This window comes from Eumetopias jubatus, unplaced genomic scaffold, assembly GCF_037043125.1.
Source record: "Eumetopias jubatus isolate StellerSeaLion01/CBP00866 unplaced genomic scaffold, mEumJub1_p1.0 scaffold_14, whole genome shotgun sequence".
Taxonomy (NCBI): Eukaryota; Metazoa; Chordata; class Mammalia; order Carnivora; family Otariidae; genus Eumetopias; species Eumetopias jubatus.
Window position 1 is genome coordinate 86,207,348 of NW_028274820.1, and position 20,560 is coordinate 86,227,907.

The 20,560-nt window shown below is 42.5% G+C and overlaps 1 protein-coding gene across 2 annotated transcripts; it reads right to left on the reverse strand.

Moving 5' to 3' along the window:
• Positions 1 to 281: 281 nt before the first annotated feature.
• On the reverse strand, positions 282 to 19,268 carry ZC3HC1 (zinc finger C3HC-type containing 1). Of its 2 annotated transcripts, XM_028106409.2 has the most exons (10): positions 19,105 to 19,268; positions 17,163 to 17,274; positions 13,548 to 13,698; positions 12,919 to 13,002; positions 6,759 to 6,886; positions 5,429 to 5,583; positions 4,095 to 4,338; positions 3,527 to 3,739; positions 2,878 to 3,084; positions 282 to 720 (listed from the first exon to the last, which is right to left on the reverse strand). In XM_028106409.2, the coding sequence occupies exons 1-10, from the start codon at positions 19,248 to 19,250 to the stop codon at positions 652 to 654; spliced, it is 1,509 nt and encodes a 502-aa protein (XP_027962210.1). In that variant the 5' UTR covers positions 19,251 to 19,268; the 3' UTR covers positions 282 to 651. The 2 variants fall into 2 exon arrangements, with proteins under 2 accessions (XP_027962210.1, XP_027962211.1); XM_028106410.2 differs by lacking the exon at positions 2,878 to 3,084.
• Positions 19,269 to 20,560: the final 1,292 nt, after the last annotated feature.

Consider the following 20,560-nt stretch of genomic DNA (forward strand, 5'->3'; position numbering starts at 1 on the left):
GATCTCAGGGTCGTGAGATCGAGCCTCGCGTAGGACTCCATGGTCAGCGTGTTGTCTGCTTGAGATTCTCTCTCTCCCCTTCCCCCTGCCCTTCCCCCACCTCCAAAAAAAGAAATACCTCTTCGACTAGAATCACAAGTAAATTAATAAATGTCAGGCTTTGCAGCCAATCTGCAAACTGAAATTTAGATTTTGTTAAGTGCTCCGCTCAAGTTTTCTCAGTGTCTGCCTTGTTTGTATCAGCCCAGGAGGCAAGAAGGAAGGTAGTTCTCCAGCAGTAAGAAATTTAACAAATATTTTATTAATACATACTCTCATATTCCTGGGATGTAAGAGTCCTCAAAACACTGCCCCGTACTGAAAGAGAGTAAAAGTGCTCAAGTCCTTGGTCTTCCGTCTGTTTGAATAAACCCCACACTCCTTTAACAGAAGCAGGCTTGCTGTACCTCACCTGCCCACACCCCGCATGGAAACAGGCTCCCCCTCAGTCAGACACAGACAGTGACATTCACTGCCTTTTGCAAGGACAGGGGCTCCTTATGATTAAACCAGAACGGAGAAAAACTTAGCATCTGCTGACCAAAAAGGATTTCAGACTTTATTTCTCAAAGTCCTTCATTCCGCTTCTCTCCAGGAAGGGCTGGAAAATCTTCAGGATGAGCATAAAGATTCCCACTGCCGGAATATTCGGAATACCTTCCTTGATTTCTCAGAGAGACTCTATAGGTAGAAAAGCTCATTATTAGAGATTAAATTCTTTTATAAAGACGAAGGGTGGGGTAACAGCTTTAAGGCTTGGTCTGTGAATTTCTCCCACGGTGATCTAGATAGGTCTAGGATTGAGAAAAACAAGCTAACTTTATATTATTACTTTATATTGTATACATCACACACACCTAAAAATACCGGACTAAAAATCAACCGTTGCCCGCGTTCTACAGTTACACGACCGCTGATGCACTCTGAGCCTGTCACACACGGCTTGTGTCCTCCCCCAAGCACCTGCGTCCATCTTAGTCTTTGTGTGTGAGGTGGACACTTGGGACCCACCATTAGCGCAGCACACGTGTTGCGCTGGTTTCCACTGGTGATGCTGAATTGGTCCCAGTGCATTATTTCTTGTGAACAAGGATTCACATTCACGTGATGCCTCGCTGGGGTTAACAGTATAACCCACAACGAAGGGGTGAAACGAAGCTAAATGATGACCCTGGCCTTCTCAGCTTCATTTATAGCCAGCGGAGCTAATAATAGGAAGACTCTCACTGCCACTTGGTCGTGCCTATGAAGTGATCTGAGATTCTGAGAAATGGTGTGACAGGGAGACAAAGCAATTCACTAAAAGATAAAAGTTCTCAGGGAATCAGAACACTTGGTTCTCTCTGTGGGAGTCACAGTGAAGAGCACAGGGTCGCAGTGAGAATATAAATAATCACCAAGCAAGATAATCCATAAAGTTACCTCCACTTTCGGACATCAGAAGACATTTTCACTGTCTTCTTATCCTATTTGTGGATGAGTGTCTCAATAAAATAAAAGTCTGGGGCAGGGGTGGGGAGACTCTGAGCTCTTACTAATGATGGAGGGGAATTTAGTGAATAGAGTGACAAAGTTAAAAGAAACTCTGGTTGAAAAAATAACATAAACTTTTTTCTAACATCAAGATCCTTTACCCAGCCTCATTAAGCTCTGAACTTCCCAGTCATAGCAGCTGTGGGAAGGTTAAGACAAACTACCAAAAAGGGTCTCAAAAGTCCTGGAACCAGGGCCAATTAGGAGGTCAACTTCTCCCACTACAAAAACAAAAACTAAACAAAACAAAAAAACCACCAAAACAAAAAACCCCACAAGAACCCTGGTGGGATTTCTTGTTAGTAAGACAGTGACAGAGGGCAGTCAGTAAGGCTCTATTTCAGGAAGATCTGGGCAGAGAATATAGGTGGAGACAGTTGTCCTCAGATAGCTTTACATATTTTCAAAAGTTTTTAAACTGGAAAAATGAGGATTTTTTTTTTCCCTGTGGAAAAACTTGGGAAGCCTTCATTTGCATTGTTTACTAAGGGTACAAATGTACATTCTTGGGCTTTTCGCAACGCCATGGTTCTCTCCAGCAGAATCCCACAAACCTGGGAGTGCTTCTTGTAAACATCAACTGGCAAGTATTATTTTACTTTGTCCTTGGAGGGCATGGGGGTCAGACATTATTCTATTCATGAAATGCTGTAAGGCAGATTTGGGAAGGAGCCAGCAAAGGAAAGAGAACCCAGTTTCCATGATTCCTTATTGCCCACCCTCCTATCACTTCCCCTCTTTACACAGAGTAAACACTTGTTTTCTCAGCTGTCAAGGTGGATTTGCATCTACCCACATTTTGCAAGCAGCAGAGATCATGACTGCCAACGGCCAGCTGAGGCTCAGTGCCCAAGCCTGGGGCTGTGGAACAGAGCAAAGTAACATGCCCACCGTGAGGAATGAAACTGTCATCTGGGGGTCAGAGTACAGGGCTCCAGACAGCTAAGTTAACTGGCCAGGCTCCAAATGCAAGTGACAGCAACTGACAGAAAAAGCAGCCGTTCCGCAACATGGGGCTGGAGCAGCTGCCTCCCCTCTATTTCTGTTTTGATACTCCTTCTTTACTTTGAGTCATTTTAGTTAAGAAGACAAACAATTTACCAGAATTTGAGGGAAGGCCAAATGCTAAGCAACTGCAGGAAGACTGAATTAGTTCCATGCCGATTCTCTGGGACGAAACCTGACTCTGTCTAACTTGACTTCGGAGCGCTGAGGGCAGGCAGGGTGCTAATTATAGGACCCGCCTCTGCTCCTCATCCCATGAACAGCAAGTGCCGCACACGCGCAGGCAGCGGCTTATCTCACCGTGTGGTCTGTTTCGGCCGGCTGGCTGGACTGCTTGTGGGCCAAGAGGATGTTCAGCACGGCCTTCCAGCCTGGCTCTGCGGGGCCCCTGGTGTCTACCTCCGTTCCACCATGCTCCCTGGTTTCCTTGCCAAGTGGGACATTTACCCAAGGGCACCAGTCTCTATGCTGAGAGGCAGGGTCAAAGAAGCTTCGGGAAGATGTGTCCTGAGAGGGGGAAGAGAAATAGTGCTGATGAAGGGCGGGTGCCACATCAATTCAGGGAGGCACCGCTAGGAGCTGTCCCAACCAGAATCTCTCAAGTGCCCACGTTTCCAGTCTGACGTTCTCCTTTCAACACTGTCTACGTCATGCCCACTCTCTTTATAAATACTTTCATTCCCTTCATGTTAAACCAACAGTACCTGATCAGGTCGGTCCCCCTGATCTCACTGCCATCCCCATGGGCCTGAAATATTTACTATCTCTCCAGAATCCACTGCAAAGATATGGTACCCAACTGTCCCATCTTGAAACTTATTCACATTATCTACTTAGAGTCACAGGACCCGGGAAGGGCTCATGCCTGCTTCCCTGTGCTACACGGTGAGGGCCTGGCGTGTTGCACTGCCTGTTGTGCTCAGGCACTTTTACACACAGGTGGACTCACCGAGCTGCTGGAAGAGCAGAGGCGAGCTCGCTTGGCTTTCCGGAGAGGGCTAGATGGCACCTCCAGGCCAGTGCCGTCTCCTGTCCCCATACTGCGGGTCACGGGCCGAGTTCTGGTCGTGGGGCTAGCAGCCTCTGGCTCAGAACGGTCAACGGGACTGGAAGAGTCCCAGCTCCGAGTTCGGGAGACAATGGGACCTGGGCTCCTTTCAGCCTGAAGGAAAGAAGAGGTAACAGAAGTACACCAATGACATAAAGGACAATGGTCAGAACAAAGTTTTCTAGAAGCAGGTGAAAGCTAATGCTTTACAGTTTAAACTCTAAGAATTTACTTTCTGAACCATCGACAAAACTAAACTCTTGAAAAAAATAATATATTTTTATACAAAATCATGAATATAGCTTCTGCATTGCAACTGGTGAATAAAAACAATGCGGTATTCTGGTCAATGTGGTCAGAAGTGAAGCTTACCCACCTAAGGTCATCTCCAACTTTTCCATCACAACACTTTTGGGAAGAATGTTGCTTTTTAAAAAGGCCACCCCAAGCAAGCCAATTAAGTCCATACCTGCTCTGAGCCAGGGGAACATGTAGCATCCTGGCTCCGGGTCATCATCCTCCGAGGAGACTCAGGCACAAGAGGGAAGCGCTCTGGCTTCCCCTCAGCGCCTGGGATGGGGGAGCTGGTCAGGCCAAAGGATGCATCCAGGTCTGTCAGGGATGACTCAATCTGCTGGAAGCCCCAGAGCCCCACTTTCCTCATACACTGTGAACAGGTTATCAGGGAGAGCTGCATGGGTTCCAAAGAAGAACTAGGCAGGAACAGAAAAGAAAGTTTCCTCAAAGAGTAACATTTCCAAGGGACTAAGTGTAATCATTCATGAGAACGCTTTATCTCATCAAACGAATCTTTGGAACAGCCCAGTGGACTGGGAATCATGTCATCTCAGGCCCCCAACTCCATCGTCTCTCACAAAGTTCCTAAAGAAAGATCTAAGGGTCTTGGTGTAACCTCTAAGGCAAGACTATCTTAAAGGTTATGTTTTATAAATTCTCCTATTCTTTTTGAAACTTTTTCCTTTTCAATGAAAAATATTCCTTAATCTATCAAAGAAAGTGTATTTAAAGTAAATCTAGATTGGTTCCAACAGTTTTCTTTTTTTTTTTTGAGATTTTATTTTTAGGGGCGCCTGGGTGGCTCAGTCATTGGGCGTCTGCCTTTGGCTTGGATCATGGTCCCAGGGTCCTGGGATCGAGCCCCACATCGGGCTCCCTGCTTGGTGGGAGGCCTGCTTCTCCCTCTTCCACTCCCCCTGCTTGTGTTCCCTCTCTCGCTGTGTCTCTCTGTCAAATAAATAAACTCTAAAAAAAAAAAAAAAGATTTTATTTTTAAGTAATCTCTACATCCAGCGGGGGCTTGAACTCACAACCCTGAGATAAGAGTCAGTGCTCCACCGACTGAGCCAGCCATGTGCCCCCGTTCCAACAGTTTTCTATCTCAGAGGGAGTCTATGCCAAATTGAGCAGCTAGAATGGAAACACCAACATGGAGGCCTGAGGGTTCCAGCTGGCGTTTCCTTTGGTAGTTTTTATGAATTCAACTGATTTTTCTTCCTTTCTATAAACAGAAAGGAACTTCACTGTTTCCAAGAGCACAGATTCTCAGCTGGGAAGTGATAGTAAAAAAACAAAAAACAAAAAACAAAGTTCAGGTGTGTCCAAGAATTTCTGAGGTCAAATCTGGTTTTGTTAGTGATTCTTACCATCCCCTTGCCACTCCCTCAGGTTTTGTCTGTTTTTCTGACAGGGAACACCATGGATCTCCAATCCTATTAGTGACTGATGGATACCAGTGTATGATGTTGTCAGAGTTCACGTCCCCCTGCAAATTCACTGACTAACCTACACGCCCAGCCGCACAGAGAGAGAACACAGGCAGTGACATGGACTTGGATGTCTGAGCCTAATTTGCTTGCAGTTTTTCTCTCATCAGTTCGGTGATCAAGTTCATCTTCAAGCAGGTGCAGAAGAAGACTAATCTTGTCTTCTGTCAAGCACTACAAAGGAACCAAGGTCACAGACTGAAATTTCCAACCACAAAAATCACATATGAGGATGTATCTAGAGGGTACAAGGCAAAAATCATGAAAGAAATCCCAAACATGAAGACAATTCTCTTCATTACGGAAGGCTCACTTCTAGGACAGGGCTAAGGTTTCAGACAGAAGCTTTCTGAAATGCCCTGCATCTGTTGATTGAGAAAGGTAGCAGTTTTCCTAGAACTACCAGATCTTTTCTTAGTTCTACTTTGTTTTCAATTTACCAATGCAGATTTTCTCTGAAACCTGCAAACTTCAAAACCCAAGTAATGAAAACAGATTCCTATTTATATCTTAACCTGACACTGAATTTACTTCTTGACAGACCAAGAGAGCTTGCCAAGGTTTTTATTTTTGTTCTAAGAATAATAAAGAGCTGACAAGGTGAACAAAAAAGCTGCCTTGGCTAGGGACAAGGGACATTTAAAATAGGCACAGAGTTGGGGTGCCTAGGTGGCTCAGTTGGTTGAGTGTCCGACTCTTGGTTTTGGCTTGGGGCATGATCTTGGGGTCATGAGGCTTGGGAATCTCTCTCTCCTTCTCCCTCTGCCCCTCCCCCCATGCTCTTTCTAAAATAAATAATCTTAAATAAATAAATAAAAAATAATATAGGCACAGAAGTTAAACTTTGGTTAAAATCCAAAGAGCCTCTCAACTTGAAGAAACAAAATAATAGCTTCTATTTCCTACAGTAAAGCTTGTCTTTGGAGTGTCTACAGGGTGATGAAATGGGACACTAGATATTCAGTTTCCAAGTACAGATATTCAGTTTCAGAGCATTTCTAATTTCTCTTCACAGGGGAGAAGGGAGTTTCTAACTTCTGTAATATTTTCTTTGGGAAATGATATGCAATAAACCATATGAAGTCACATTTCAGTATCTTCTGTTAAATAGTTTAAGTAACAAATCAAGATAAAATTGAATGTGTGCCATTTAAAGAATCCTATCTAGAAGTTTCAGTGGGACCCATTTACTTAAACTCTCAATAGCTGGTGGAGATTAGAAAAGGTCAGTTGAGGGACAACTAGTTCTCTTCATAGCAATCTGAATCCTCTGTCACTTAAAGAGATGCTTCATGTACAAATGGTAGTGACAACTGAAGGCCACTGTAGGCTAGCCAAGAAAAACTCACCATAGTTTTCAAGTCCTCTGGCCTCAGGGAAGGAAGCTGGAGGTCCAAGTGACAAAGGCTTTGAAAACGATCTAGGAATTCACTAACAAGAACAGCAGGTTCATCCAATGGCAACATCCCAAATCGATCTGTGGACAAAGTACACTGGAAGATCATGTGGTGCAAATTGTTAAAAAATAAAAGATGTCTGTAAAACAATGGGGATTAGGTACTGATAAAATTGATAAAATATTTGAAGGTATTAAGAATTACTGACTTTTTTTGATGGGGCTGTAATGATATTTTTGTGATAATATTCAAAAAAAGAAGATTCTCAAGAAGGGTTTCTCAGAAGCAGTCGGTCTAAGCTGAATTAGAAGACCAACAACAGTGTGTAAAAGCAAAGGCCCAAAGGAATGGCACAGATGGGTAATTCTAAATAGTTTCACAGGACTGGAACAAAGTCTGCCTATGGGGAAAGGAGTAGGAGATGGGGTTAAAGTGTAGAGAGTAACTAGACCATGACTTTACTAATGTATGTGATGAGAAATTACTTAAAGATTTTTTTTTAATTTCACATATTTTTTTTTTAAGATTTTATTTATTTGTCAGAGAGAGAGAGCGTGCACAAGCAGGGGGGAGCGGCAGGCTGAGGGAGAAGTAGGCTCCCCACTGAGCAAGGAGCCCGATGTGGGACTTGATCCCAGGATGCTGGGATCATGAACACTGAAAGAGTGATATTATAGATAACATGCACAGTTTAGAGTAGAGATTGTAAGGGGTCAGTTGGGATGCAAAAAAATAAGCTTAGCAGACATTAAAGTGATCTAAGGTAATAATCCCTGTAAAATACCAGTGGCAGAAGAATGGAGAGAAGGAACATCAATGTTATAAAATTCATTTAATGACTGGGGGTGGGGGGATGGGGTAACTGGGTGACGGGCATTAAGGAGGGCACATGATGTAATGAGCACTGGGTGTTACATGCAACCAATGAATCACTGAACTCTACCTCTGAAACTAATAATACACTATATGTTAATTAACTGAATTTAAATGTAAAAAAAAAGTACTCAGTGCGATAGATATTATCGTATAAATTTTACAGATGAGGAATCTGAGGAATATAAAAGTAACATACCCAGGTCTTATGATCAGTGAGTGACAAAAGCTCCTGCTTTTATAGAGTTTCTATTACAGCACTTGGAATTTCTTCCTATTCTTCAACAGTACTAGGGAATTCCTAGTTTCTTATAGCTCCTTTACTTTTGTTTTGTTGTTAACCTTTGTTTTGTTGTTACCCTTTTGTTACTAAATACCTCATGTATGTAGACTTTTCTTTCCCAACAATACCTAAGCTCCTAAGACAGGGATCAAGCTGTCTGGCCCTTTGTGTCCAGCAAAAACCTAACATCGTATTTTAGGCAATAGTTTTTAAAACTACAGCTATTACCCCTTCTTAGGTTCTGAAATCAGTTTATCATTTACCTAATTTACAACCCAGTTATTTTTTTTTAAAGATTTTATTTATTCATTTGAGAGAGAGAATGAGAGAGAGAGAGAGAGAGAGAGAGAGAGCGAGCGCACATGGTGGGGGAGGGTCAGAGGGAGAAGCAGACTCCCTGCTGAGCAGGGAGCCTGATGCAGGACTCGATCCCGGGACTCCAGGATCATGACCTGAGCCGAAGGCAGTCGCTTAACCAACTGAGCCACCCAGGCGCCCTACAACCCAGTTATTTTAATGAAATAGAATGCAATAATATATCAAACTGTGGCAATGAAAAAAATGAACTCTAGAAGACACTGAGGAACCTTAAATGTATAGTGCTATGTGAGAGAAGCCAGTCTGAAAAGCTGCATGCTGTGGGATTCTAACTATATGACATTCCGGAAACGGTAAAACTATGGAGACAGTAAAAATGATCAGTGGTTGCCAGTGATTCTGGGGGAGGGAAGGAGTGAGTGATGAAAAGGTAGAGCACAGGGAATTTTCAGGGCTGTGAGGCACTTCTATATAATGTCATGGTGGATACGGGTCATTATATATTTGTCAAAATCCACAGAATGTACAACACAGTGAACCCTAATATATACTATGGACTTTAGTTAATAAAGATGTTTTTTTTAAAAAATATTTACTTATTTATTTATTTGACAGAGAGAGAGACAGCGAGAGAGGGAACACAAGCAGGAGGAGTGGGAGAGGGAGAAGCAGGCTTCCCGTGGAGCAGGGAGCCCGATGTGGGGCTCGATCCCAGGACCCTGGGATCGTGACCTGAGCCGAAGGCAGACGCTTAACGACTGAGCCACCCAGGTGCCCCTAGTCACACTTTTCTTAATGGTAGTCTTGGAGAGCGGAGGAGCAAGAGTTCACTTAGCATATCTAGGCAGGCCGAGGTGGGGCTTGATCCTGGGACTCCAGCATCATGACCTGAGCCGAAGGCAGATGCTTAACTGAATGAGGCACCCAGGCACCCCTAAATAAAATCTTTTTTTTTAAAGATTTTTTTATTTATTCATTTGAGACACAGAGATACAGAGAGAGAGAGAGCATGAGCAGTGGGAGAGGCAGAGGGAGAGGGAGAAGCAGACTCCCCGCTGAGCCAGGAGCCTGATGTGGGGCTCAATCCCAGGACCCCGGGATCATGACCTGAGCCGAAGGCAGACACTTAACCATCTGAGCCATCCAGGCGCCCCAATAAAATCTTTTAAAATGTGCTTTTGGGGGTGCCTGGGTGGCTCAGTCGTTAAGTGTCTGCCTACCAGACTGTACACCTAAATATGTGCAGTTTATTTTATGTCAATTATCCCTCAATCATAAGGATGCTTAAAAAAAAAAAAAGAAAAAGAAAAAATCTCTTTTCTAGTTTTGTTATTAAGAGGTACAAAAGTAAAAATAGCACTTTGTTCACCACTTATTGTATCATCAGCAACCAGATTTTGGTCCCTAATGTTATTAAATATTCTCAAACTATTAAAAGTTGTTGCAAGTAACCAAATATGTCAAGACATATGCCATCAATTTAAAAAGATGTATCATTTTACTAGAAAAGTCCAATTATAAAAAAACTACAATCAACAAAAAAGGTATGGATTTTAAAAAATCAAGTGAAGGGGCGCCAGGGTGGCTTAGTGGGTTGAGTGTCCAAATCTTGGTTTCGGCTCAGGTCATGATCTCAGGGTCGTGAGATCAAGTCCCAGTTGGGCTCGGCGGGGAGTGCACTTGAGATTCTTTCCCCCTTTTTCTCCCTCTCCCTTTGCTCCTCCCCCTGCTCTCTGCCCTCTCTCTAAAAATAAGTAAGTAAAATCCTTTAAGAAATAAAAAATTAAAAATAAAACAAAAAATCAAGTGAGGTTTAACACTAAGAAGGAAACATGTTCTGATGACCAGTGGCTCAGGTTTGACAAAACTTAGGAGACTGGTCACTTTGGTCTGATTTAGGGTTTGGTCTGATTCCTACAATCCTAAGAAAATACTAGTAAAAACTGATGAAGGCAAAAGAGCAAACAGAAGAAATTAAACCCACCATGAAAATGTTTTAACATAAGTTAAACTTTATGTTTTATATTAACATATGTGAGTATTTTGTCTACTTCAGTGTTTGATATGTTCAAAATAATCAGTCTAGTCAATTAGTAATTATAAATTATAAATTAAAATATTTAAGGGGATTTAATTTAGTTGGTAAACGTTAGAAAAAAATTACCTTCAAAATTATATTTCTCAGATATACTTAATAAATGTAAGCATTAAAGCATAAATAGTTGTAGGTCTTCCTCTCTTCACACTAAAGTCTCTGGAATGTGAAAGAACCAAATCAAGGGTGGTATAATTGAAAGGTCACATTTGAGATCTGTTTAGAAGGTAGAATGGACAGGACCAGGTGGTGATGATAGATAGGGAAGGGCATCTAAAGTGACATCCAGGTTTCTGGCTAGGACAACTAGGGGGGAGGTCAGTACCATTTAAGATGGAGAAAATATAAGAGAAGTAAAGTTTAGGTACAAAATGAAGACTTCAGTTTTGCACATATTGAATTCCAGGTACCTATAAGACATTACATAAAAATGTTTAGAAGGTAGTTGAAAATGAGTCAAGCTCAAAAGAAAAGTTGGGATAGGAGTTAGAGGTCTGCAAGTAGGTGGAACAAGAAAGCAGAGTGTATAATAATAAGAGTTGGGAACCACCAACAGGGTCCTGGGCAGATCCTAAAAACCTGGACTGGGTACACTGGGAGAAGGAGTCACATCCTCGTGGGACTGAGTTCAGTTGTACTACACAGTGAAATAGCTAGGCCAACAGCAGCAACTCCTTGTTACACATCATCTTCACTTTAAAAATGTTATTCCTTAATAGTCCCTTCTATCTCCCCTTATCAGTAAATGGCACTCTATAGACACTTTCAATCTTTCTCTCTCTTTTTTAAAGATTTTATTTATTTATTTGAGAGTGAGCAAGAGAGGGAGCACGAGCAGGGGCAGAGGGAGAGGGAGAAGCAGACTCCCTGCTCAGGTGGTGTTCGATCCCAGGACCCTGAGATCATGACCTGAGCCAAAGGCAGATGCCCAAGTGACTGAGTATTTCCAGGCATCAGTGACCCTGGAATTGGCTTGAGCTGTCCTACTGAAATAAAAGTTAGACCTGCATGGCACGAATGTCTGGTCAGGCATGAAGTTTTGCAACTGGTCTTGGTGAGCCTTCTGGAAGGCTCTGCTGTGGAGGCTGGTTACCCAGCAAGAATATGCCTATGTGACCAGTAAAATATCTATCTATCTATTTATAAAAAGATTTATTTATTTGAGAGAGGGAGAGAGAGAGCGGGGTGGGGATGGGCAGAGGGAGAGAGAATCTCAAGCATACTCTGTGCTGAGTGCTAAGCCTGATGCAGGGCTCAATCTCACAACCCTGAGATCACAATCTGAGCCAAAACCAAGAGTCCAACACCCAACTGACTATGCCACCCAGGTGCCCCAACCAGTAAAATATTTAAAAATCCCACTTGCTGGGGTGCTGGGTGACTCAGTTAAGTGTCTGACTCTTGATTTCAGCTCAGGTCATGATCTTAGGGTCATGGGATTGAGGCCTGCATCACGCTCCATACTCAGCGGGAGTCTGATTGAAGATTCTCTCCCTCTGTCCCCCTCCCCACTCATGGACGCATGCTCTCTCTCTCTCTCTCTCTAAAATGGGTAAATAAATCTTTAAAAAAAAATCCCACTTGTTACTACATTTTGGGCTTTTTGTGCATAGAAACACTTAAAGGCCAAGAGCCTTCAAGGGTACAGATACGATTAAAAATAACTAAAACAACTTTAAAAGATAGGAGAATATTAGCAACTGCATCATCTTAATATTTTTCACAGAACAAGCTCTAAATCAAGATTCTAAGATCAATAACAAAGGAGCTATCATGTATCTTATAAGGCAGGGCATTCTGCAGTGTGAGGCTTCATAAAACTCCTGTGTCTCTTAGCCTAAGTATAAATTTTGGAACCATAAAGAAAACATACCCTGATGTTAGTTTCCTAGAATACATAGTCAGGTTCACTCTAAAGTAGCTTAGTTCTAAAAAAAAACTAAAGACTGAAGTTAATAATTAGAGTGAAGACAATCACAAAGTCACCTGATGCAAGAGAGTGCGCCCTGCCAAGGCCCTTATACAGGCAGTCTTTGGCTTCAATGCTCTGTTATATTGTGTCATTTCACTGTGATAAACTCTATATTTGTAATCACTCTCATCTGGCTTCCTGTGAGTCTGCTTTAGCAACCGAACCCCATTTAACTGCCACCGTTAGTGCACCAAAGGAAGCCAGGGGAGAACATGGGACTGTTTGCTATGGTGGGAAAAGCAGAGTTTGAAATCAGATAAAACCATAGTTTTGCCTCCTCACCACTTGGTTTTAAGATCTCTGACTCTGTTTCCTCACCCCAAAAATGGGTTGAGAATCTAGCTCCCAGGGCCCCTGTGAGAATTAAGTGGGATAATGTATACATGGCTAAGCTGTTGGCATGCTGAATGCCATAATAAAGTTAAGTAAGAACCTAACAAGTGGATGAATGTAAGTTCTTCTTGAAAAGCACAAGTAGAAAGGAAGAAAAGAAACCTCCAAGACTAGATTTTCGCAAAGAAATAGACAATACTAGAAGAGATGGTAAATGGGAGATCTTGGAAATGAGTACCTGGGGAGGGGCTGTCTGGCCAGAAACAGAACTTCTCGTGGGCAGTGCACAAGGCTTTCTTCAGCTCAGCACATCGGTCCTTATCTGAAACCCACATAGGGAGTAATGCCTTAGAAAACACTAGATAGATTCAAAATCGAATGGCCAAGAACCTTTAAGAGTATAGACAGAATTAAAAATAAAAATGACTAAGATAATTTTAAAAGCCATGAAAATATTAGCAACTATATCATCTTAATATTTTTCACAAAACAAGTTCTAAATCAAGATCCTAAGCTCAATAACAAAGGAGATAATATGTGTCTTACAAGGCAGGCATTCTGAAGCACCAGGCTTCATCAAAGTGCCTTGTCTCTTTGTCTAAGTATACATTTTGGAACCATAAAGTAAACATACCCTGCTATTAGTTTTCCAGAATGCATAAAGTCAGGTTCACTTTAAAATAGCTCAGTTTTTTAAAAAAGTAGTAACTGAAGCTAATCATTAAGATGAAGACGATCACAAATTCACTTTGCTCCATGTAATAGTACACATTCTTTGATCAAACACAGGTGACTGGTCTTTTTAGAAAAACTGGTCTAATATATCTGTGAACATGGAGGAAAATGTAATTTGTACTTTATACTTACATCGGTCAAAATCAAAAGCTGGTTGTAAACTGGCACAGAGAAAAGCCTGGCAGCTGGAGCACTTGAGCATATCACATTCAACTGTGACCCAGCCGTATTTTGCACAGACAAGTGGAGACAGCTCGGAGGGCTTACCTGCCCATTTCAGAGAGTATTCACATTAAGAAAAACAACGCTGCAAGTATATTAAAATGAGTAAGTCAAAAATTAAAACTTGAACTCATTCTTTTATATATACAGGAATAAACAGATTGAGAGGAAAAGCCATAAGAAAAGTTTGAAAAAACTATTTTTAAAGCACACATACTTCACAGAATAATGAAAGTCATTTGAATAATAACCAGAGGGGCAAAAATTATTAACTTTTTCTCTACAGAGCCCTGTGTATTTTATGCTTAAAATATGGGAATTTGAAAATATTCTAAATCAGCAAAAGAGGGCCTAAAGGCTAGAAAACAGAAATTTATTTTTTTTTTTAAAGCAGTTCTTTTTTTATTTATTTGAGAGAGAGCGAGAGCACAAGAGGGGGTAGGGTCAGAGGGAGAAGCAGACTCCCCGCCGAGCAGGGAGCCCGATGCGGGACTCGATCCTGGGACTCCAGGATCATGACCTGAGCCGAAGGCAGTCGCTTCACCAACTGAGCCACTCAGGCGCCCTAGAAAACAGAATTTAGATATAAATGTTAAAGGGCTCCAAGCTGGGCATGGAGTCTATTTAAAAAAATAGTAAGTAAATAAGTAAATAAAAGTACTAGAATTACTTAACTAGCTGTGTTAAATAAACAATTGTCATATCCTAAGTGGTGATCAATTCATATCCATGAAAACAAAAAAGACCCAAAGAAAACGGTTCTAAATACTGCAGCAAAATCAGGAATTAGTCCAAGGAGCAGCAGAAGGATTAAAATACCTTCCTCTTCCTGAGCAATTTATTCCTAAAGCTATCAGATGGTGAGCAAGGAGGACAGCCAGGAAGGTGAGGGGAGGCAGCTCAGTACCAGGTGTCAGAAGCCAAAGTGGGTAAAAAGGGGCTGCTCACCTTGAGGTGCTGAAGCCAAGTAGGGTGTAAAGAAATCTCCATGGGGTCCCCGATCACCAAATCAGGGATAACCGGAGTATCAAAATATATCATGATAGTAATGGATTATAACCCACTGAATAAAAAAGGCAGCCCAGGCTGCTCTGAGTAAATTACTACTTAATGAAGTTTGATGAGGAATGGGATATTTGCATAGTTTTTTTTTTTTAAAGATTTTATTTATTTATTTGAGAGAGAGAGAATGAGAGATAGAGAGCACGAGAGGGAAGAGGGTCAGAGGGAGAAGCAGACTCCCTGCTGAGCAGGGAGCCCGATGCGGGACTCGATCCCGGGACTCCAGGACCATGACCTGAGCCGAAGGCAGTCGCTTAACCAACTGAGCCACCCAGGCGCCCTATATTTGCATAGTTTCAAAGCACCTCTGCCCAAAACACTTTAACTACAAAGAAAGAAGAGAGTTACTTTACAATGGAAAAGATGGGCAGACACTCCCTGACTCAAGGGAGGAAAGGAATCACCAGGAAAGGGATACACCTAAATCTGCCACCTGGCAGGACGCAGTGAGCACACAGCACCGTCCTGGGAGGCTCCTCCACCAGCTGCATCGAACTGAAAGGAAACAGCAGACAGATGCGAATTGAGGTACACTCCGAAAAACAACTGGCCTGTCACCTTCGAACGTATCACGATCACGAAATTCCAGGAAAAACAGGAATCTCAACTGGCTCCTTTTGTTATAAAGAGTATTATTAGGGGGCGCCTGGGTGGCTCAGTCGTTGGGCGTCTGCCTTTGGCTCAGGTCATGATCCCAGGGTCCTGGGATCGAGCCCCGCATCGGGCTCCCTGCTTCGCGGGGAGCCTGCTTCTCGGGGAGCCTGCTTCTCCCTCTCCTGCTCCCCCTGCTTGTGTTCCCGCTCTCGCTGTGTCTCTCTCTGTCAAATAAATAAATAAAATCTTAAAAAAAAAAAAAAGAATATTATTAGGACAACTGTTGAAATGATTAGGGTCTGAGGGTTAGATGGTAGTAATTTATTAGGTGAAATTTCCTGATTTTGATGGCTGTATTGCAGTTATGTAGGAAAAAGTCCTTCTATGTAGGAAATATTTGGGGGTAGCGAGTATCATCACTTTGGCAACTTACTTATATGTAGCTCAGAAAGGAAGTTCTTTATAACCTGTGCAACAAAGTCTGCAAGTCTATAATTGTTTTATGTTTTATATTTTTTAAAAAATCACTCTAGGGGCGCCTGGGTGGCTCAGTTGGTTAATTGACTGCCTTCAGCTCAGGTCATGATCCTGGAGTCCCGGGATGGAGTCCCACATCGGGCTCCCTGCTGAGCAGGGAGTCTGCTTCTCCCTCTGAACCTCTTGCCTCTCATGCTCTCTATCTCTCATTCTCTCTCTCTCTCAAATAAATAAATGAAATCTTAAAAAAAAAATAAAAAAATAAAAAATAAAAAATCACTCTAGTGAATAGAAAAGGGCAGAAGTGATGGGATGTCACCTCTGAGATTAGGTCACAAAAAGAGTCTAGCTTCTTTCTTGCTCTCTTTCACTTGCTCACTCTGATGGAAGCCAGCTGCCATGCTATGAACTGTCCGTGTGGAGAGGCCCATGTTGCAAGGAATGTAGGGAGGGCTCTAGCCAACAGCCACTACAGACTTGAAGCCCTCAATCCAATAGCCATGTGGGTGAGCTTGGAAGTGCATCTTCTCCTAGGAGAGCCTGGAGATGACTTGCAGGTCAGCTGCCACCTCGATTGTAGCCTGCGAGAGACCCTAAGCTAGAGGACCCAACCAAGCTGGGCCCACATTCCTGACCCACAGAAATTGTGACCTAAGTGGTTGGTTGTTTTAAGCCATTAAGTCATAGTGTAGTTCATTATGTAATAATAGATAATATACAGGGGAAAATCTAGAAAGAGACAGGAAGGGTAGTAGGCAGTCTCAAAAAACGTTAGGTTGGGGTACCAATAGCCTTATGCTGTATTCCTGACTCTGCCATTTGCTAGCAGGTTGACCAGAGGCAAGTCACATAATCTACCTGAAACTGTTTCCTCTTCTGTAAATGAGTATAATAATAATAATAATACCTGTTTTCATAGGTTTAAGGTGAAGATCAAATGTGATAATATATGTGAAAATACGCTACATACAAGTGTTAGTTATTATTTCTTCTCCTCTCGAGCTCTTACTGTTTTCTTCTGTGAAAAGAAAAGGTCAGGGGAAAAAAAAAAGGTCAGGTCATCTCAACACTTGATCTTAGCCAAAAGGCCAAGAAGCGATGTCGGGTCATCTCAAACATCCCTTTGAGGAACAACATTCTCTGATGCTAATTTTCCTATAAAATTTCTTACCAAATCTACTTTTTAAAAAAATTTTAACTAGGCTCCATGCCCAACATGGGACTTGAACTCACGACCCTGAGATTAAGAGTCACATGCTCTACCAACTGGGCCAGCCAGTCGCCCCTTACCAAGTTTAATTCTTAAATTTAAAACATCAGAGTAAGTGGAGGAGTAACAGTTCCAGGAGCAGGGAGAAAGTGCAGCTCACATGAGCTAATAAAAAAGGATATAGAAAATGTTTCCACTCTGCTAAAGAAGGCTTCTTTGCTTGTAGATTCCAATGGCGGCTGTTCTGCTTGGGGCGACCCATTAACTGACTGGAATGTGGCAGATGTGTCCTTCCTAAAATAAAGTGGCAGAACTCTTGATAATCCTTCCACAGCATCACTTTGCCCAAACATTTTTCATCTCACTTCTCAGCACATCATAGCATCAATCATGCCACGCTGGATTTTAACCTTTCTAAAAATCATTTGTTATGTCATTCCTCTGCTTAAAATTATCAATGGTTTCACAATATTTACTAAATAGAATCCAAATTCTTCAGTCTGGCGTTCAAACCTCTTTACAGTTTGGCCATACCTACTAATCCTATACCGGCAAACTGTTCTAGCTCACGCACTATTCTCCAATAGTATTTCACACAACTTATGTAAACATAAAATTAGACTCAAGGCTTCTATGCATTAGACAATTTGAACCACCTTAGAAATTTAACTCTTTTTAACACAGGGAAAAAAATTTTGATATTTCTACCTGGGTTGACTCTTGATATCCACCCCCCAAAGAAAGAACTAATTTGAAAATTCAAATCAAAGTAAAGATCTCCAGGGGTGCCTGGGTGGCTCAGTTGGTTAAGCATCATGGGATCCCCCCGGATCAGGCTCTCTGCTTTGAGGGGAGCCTGCTTCTCCCTCTCCCTGCCACACCCCCTGCTTGTGCTCTCTCTGTCACATAACTAAATAAAATCTTAAAAAAAAAAAAAAGTAAAGATCTTCAGGCAATTTTATGAAAAAAATTCAGGGAGAAAAAAACCAACAAAACAATTATCTTATTTTCAGCAAAAGGTATTTCAGCAGCATGTGGGAGGGGTAGAGGGAGGAACTGCTGAGGAAAAAAGTCATTTTAACAAAAACAGGGTTACACCAACTATTATAACTCAAAAGAAATAAACTCAAAGACTTTCTCAGAGAGTCAGAGAGCCTCAGGGAAGTGTGGTTCTTGAAAGAAATTGAGAGGATCCACAAACCTGTCTGAGAAAAAAGTGACATTTTACTAACCTCTAACTGAAATTTAGCATTTCCTTCAATTATGAATGAAGGTAATAAAAAAAAACCCCACAAAATATAGTAGCATCAGCAGTACCTGTGAATTTGTCACCAATGGAAATCAGATATTTTGTCACCACATTATGGTTGTTGCACGTTTTGAAATATCACTTATGTTTATGATTGCTTCAGAATTATGGTAGATAGCAGACATTACTAGATGTTAATTAACTCTTTAATAATGAACCATGTTACTGCATCACTTTTAAAAAAAGACTTTTATTTATTTATTTGAGAGGGAGAGAGCGCACAACCAGGGAGAGGGGCAGAGGAAGAGGGAGAAGCAGGTTCCCCTCCGAACAAGGAGCCCCATACGGGGCTTGATCCCAAGACCCTGGGACCACCACCCCAGCGGAAGGCAGACGCTTAACCGACTAAGCCACCCGGGCACCCCACTGCATCACTTTTTAAATTTTACTCTCTTGATAACTGCATTCCAACGTAATTTTTAAAATGATCCTATGTAATTTACTTCATGCACTTAAAAATATTCTGAGAAGGGGTTCATAAGCTTTACCCGGCTGCCAAAGGTGTCTAAGGCTCAAAAAAAGGTTAAGAAATCAAACTAAGATGTCAGGTGCATATTCAGTTAGCGGTCTTTTTTTTCCTTCCCTCCAAAACCTGTCTCGTGGCAAAAATCCGCCCGTGGTACGGAATGCAGTACATCCCGATAAGATTAAAGCCGAGTAAACGTAGTAAACCCATTCTCTTTCACAACCCCTGACGTAGCCAACCCCACCAACCGAGTTGCAGACCCAGGGGATCCCCCTCCCCCCCAGGCCTGCGTTCCCCAAACCCTCCCCAATCCGCCGGCGCCGGACCCAGGGTGGACTCGCGAACTCACGCTTCCGCGCCTCCCTCCTCCGGGGCAATCCCCTCATCTATCAGCTGCCGGACTTTTTGGGGAGTCCCTTCTGGGGAGCGAACAACCGCACCCCAATTCTTTTCAACCCCCGCAGCGAACGCTTGCCCCTCACTGGGCGCCGCCATCTTGGTCCGTTGCGGAGTTGCTTCCCCGCGGGTCTGAAGGCTCAGGAACTTCCGTTCTGCGCCGTTAAGATCCTCCTCTGAGTCGCGGTCCCGCGAGTTTGCCCACGCGACTCAGAGAATCTGACCGCGGGGCCCACCCTTCGTGGCCATCTTAGAACGAGGTAAACCCTCATTTTAGAACGAGGCGAACCACCACGGGAGGCCCTGGTGTTTAAACCTAGGTTAATCGTTTTCTTTACGTACTATCGTATTTGGGCTGATAAGGGATTTTTAGAGCGCAGTTTCTCCAAACTCGACAGGGATGAGGGCCAAATTTAGTCTTAAAGTAATTAACTGATATGGCCCTCCTAAGTTATATCCTTTTAGAAGTGAAGAAATGGCGACCGTCACTTAAGAGTAAATAATTGAGAAGCTTTTTTAGAAACCGTGTTACAGGTGGGTTTAGAAGTCTGGCATTTGGCATTATTGAACACCCTCCCTCCTTTGTCCAACAATAATTTGTGGAGTGTGCCCTACTGACGCTGTCCTAGGCGTTGGCAGTGACAGCAGTGAACAAAGGAGACAGGTCTTAATGGAGTTAGACCTCAAATACGTGTTCCTGTAGTTTTGAGATTATGATTAGAAGTGCTCCGAAGAAGTACCAAGTGTATACAAGGAGGACCTAATTTAGTCTGCACAGGTGCTGGCGATAAAATAGATGAGATTGTGGGAAAGAGATCAGATTGGAAGGCGTTTGTCTCATCTAATCAACTGGAAAAGAAGACTGTTGTGATTGAGCCATAGACCCAATGAAAGTGGGACCACCCCCAATTCCTCCAGTTCACTCGCTGTGGGCTTCTAACTCCAATAATGTGCCCACCCGCCAGGACCTTCAATCTATTGATCTAGCCACATTTCCATGGTCCCTAACTCCAGAGCCTCCCTTATCCTTCTTTCCCTAGCCAGCTTAAGTTCATTGCCGATCATTATCATCATTTCTTTGCAAAATTTGAATATGGACTGAGAATTAGTTAAGATTGAAGCATTATTGTTAGTCATATGTGAGAAAGGCATTGTGATTATGGTTTTTAAAAGTCCTTACTTTAAAAAAAAGGACTTATGAGAGATACATCGCAAAGTATTTATGGGTGAACTGGTATGATGTCTGGGATTTGCTTTAAAATTCTTAAAGAGAAGGGTGCCTGTCTGGCTCAGTCCGTGGATCCAGACTCTGGATCTCAGGGTTGTGAGTTTGAGCCCCATGTTGGGTGTAGAAATTACTTAAAAATAAAATCTTTTAAAAAAATTCTTGAAGAGAGAGTGTGTGGAGG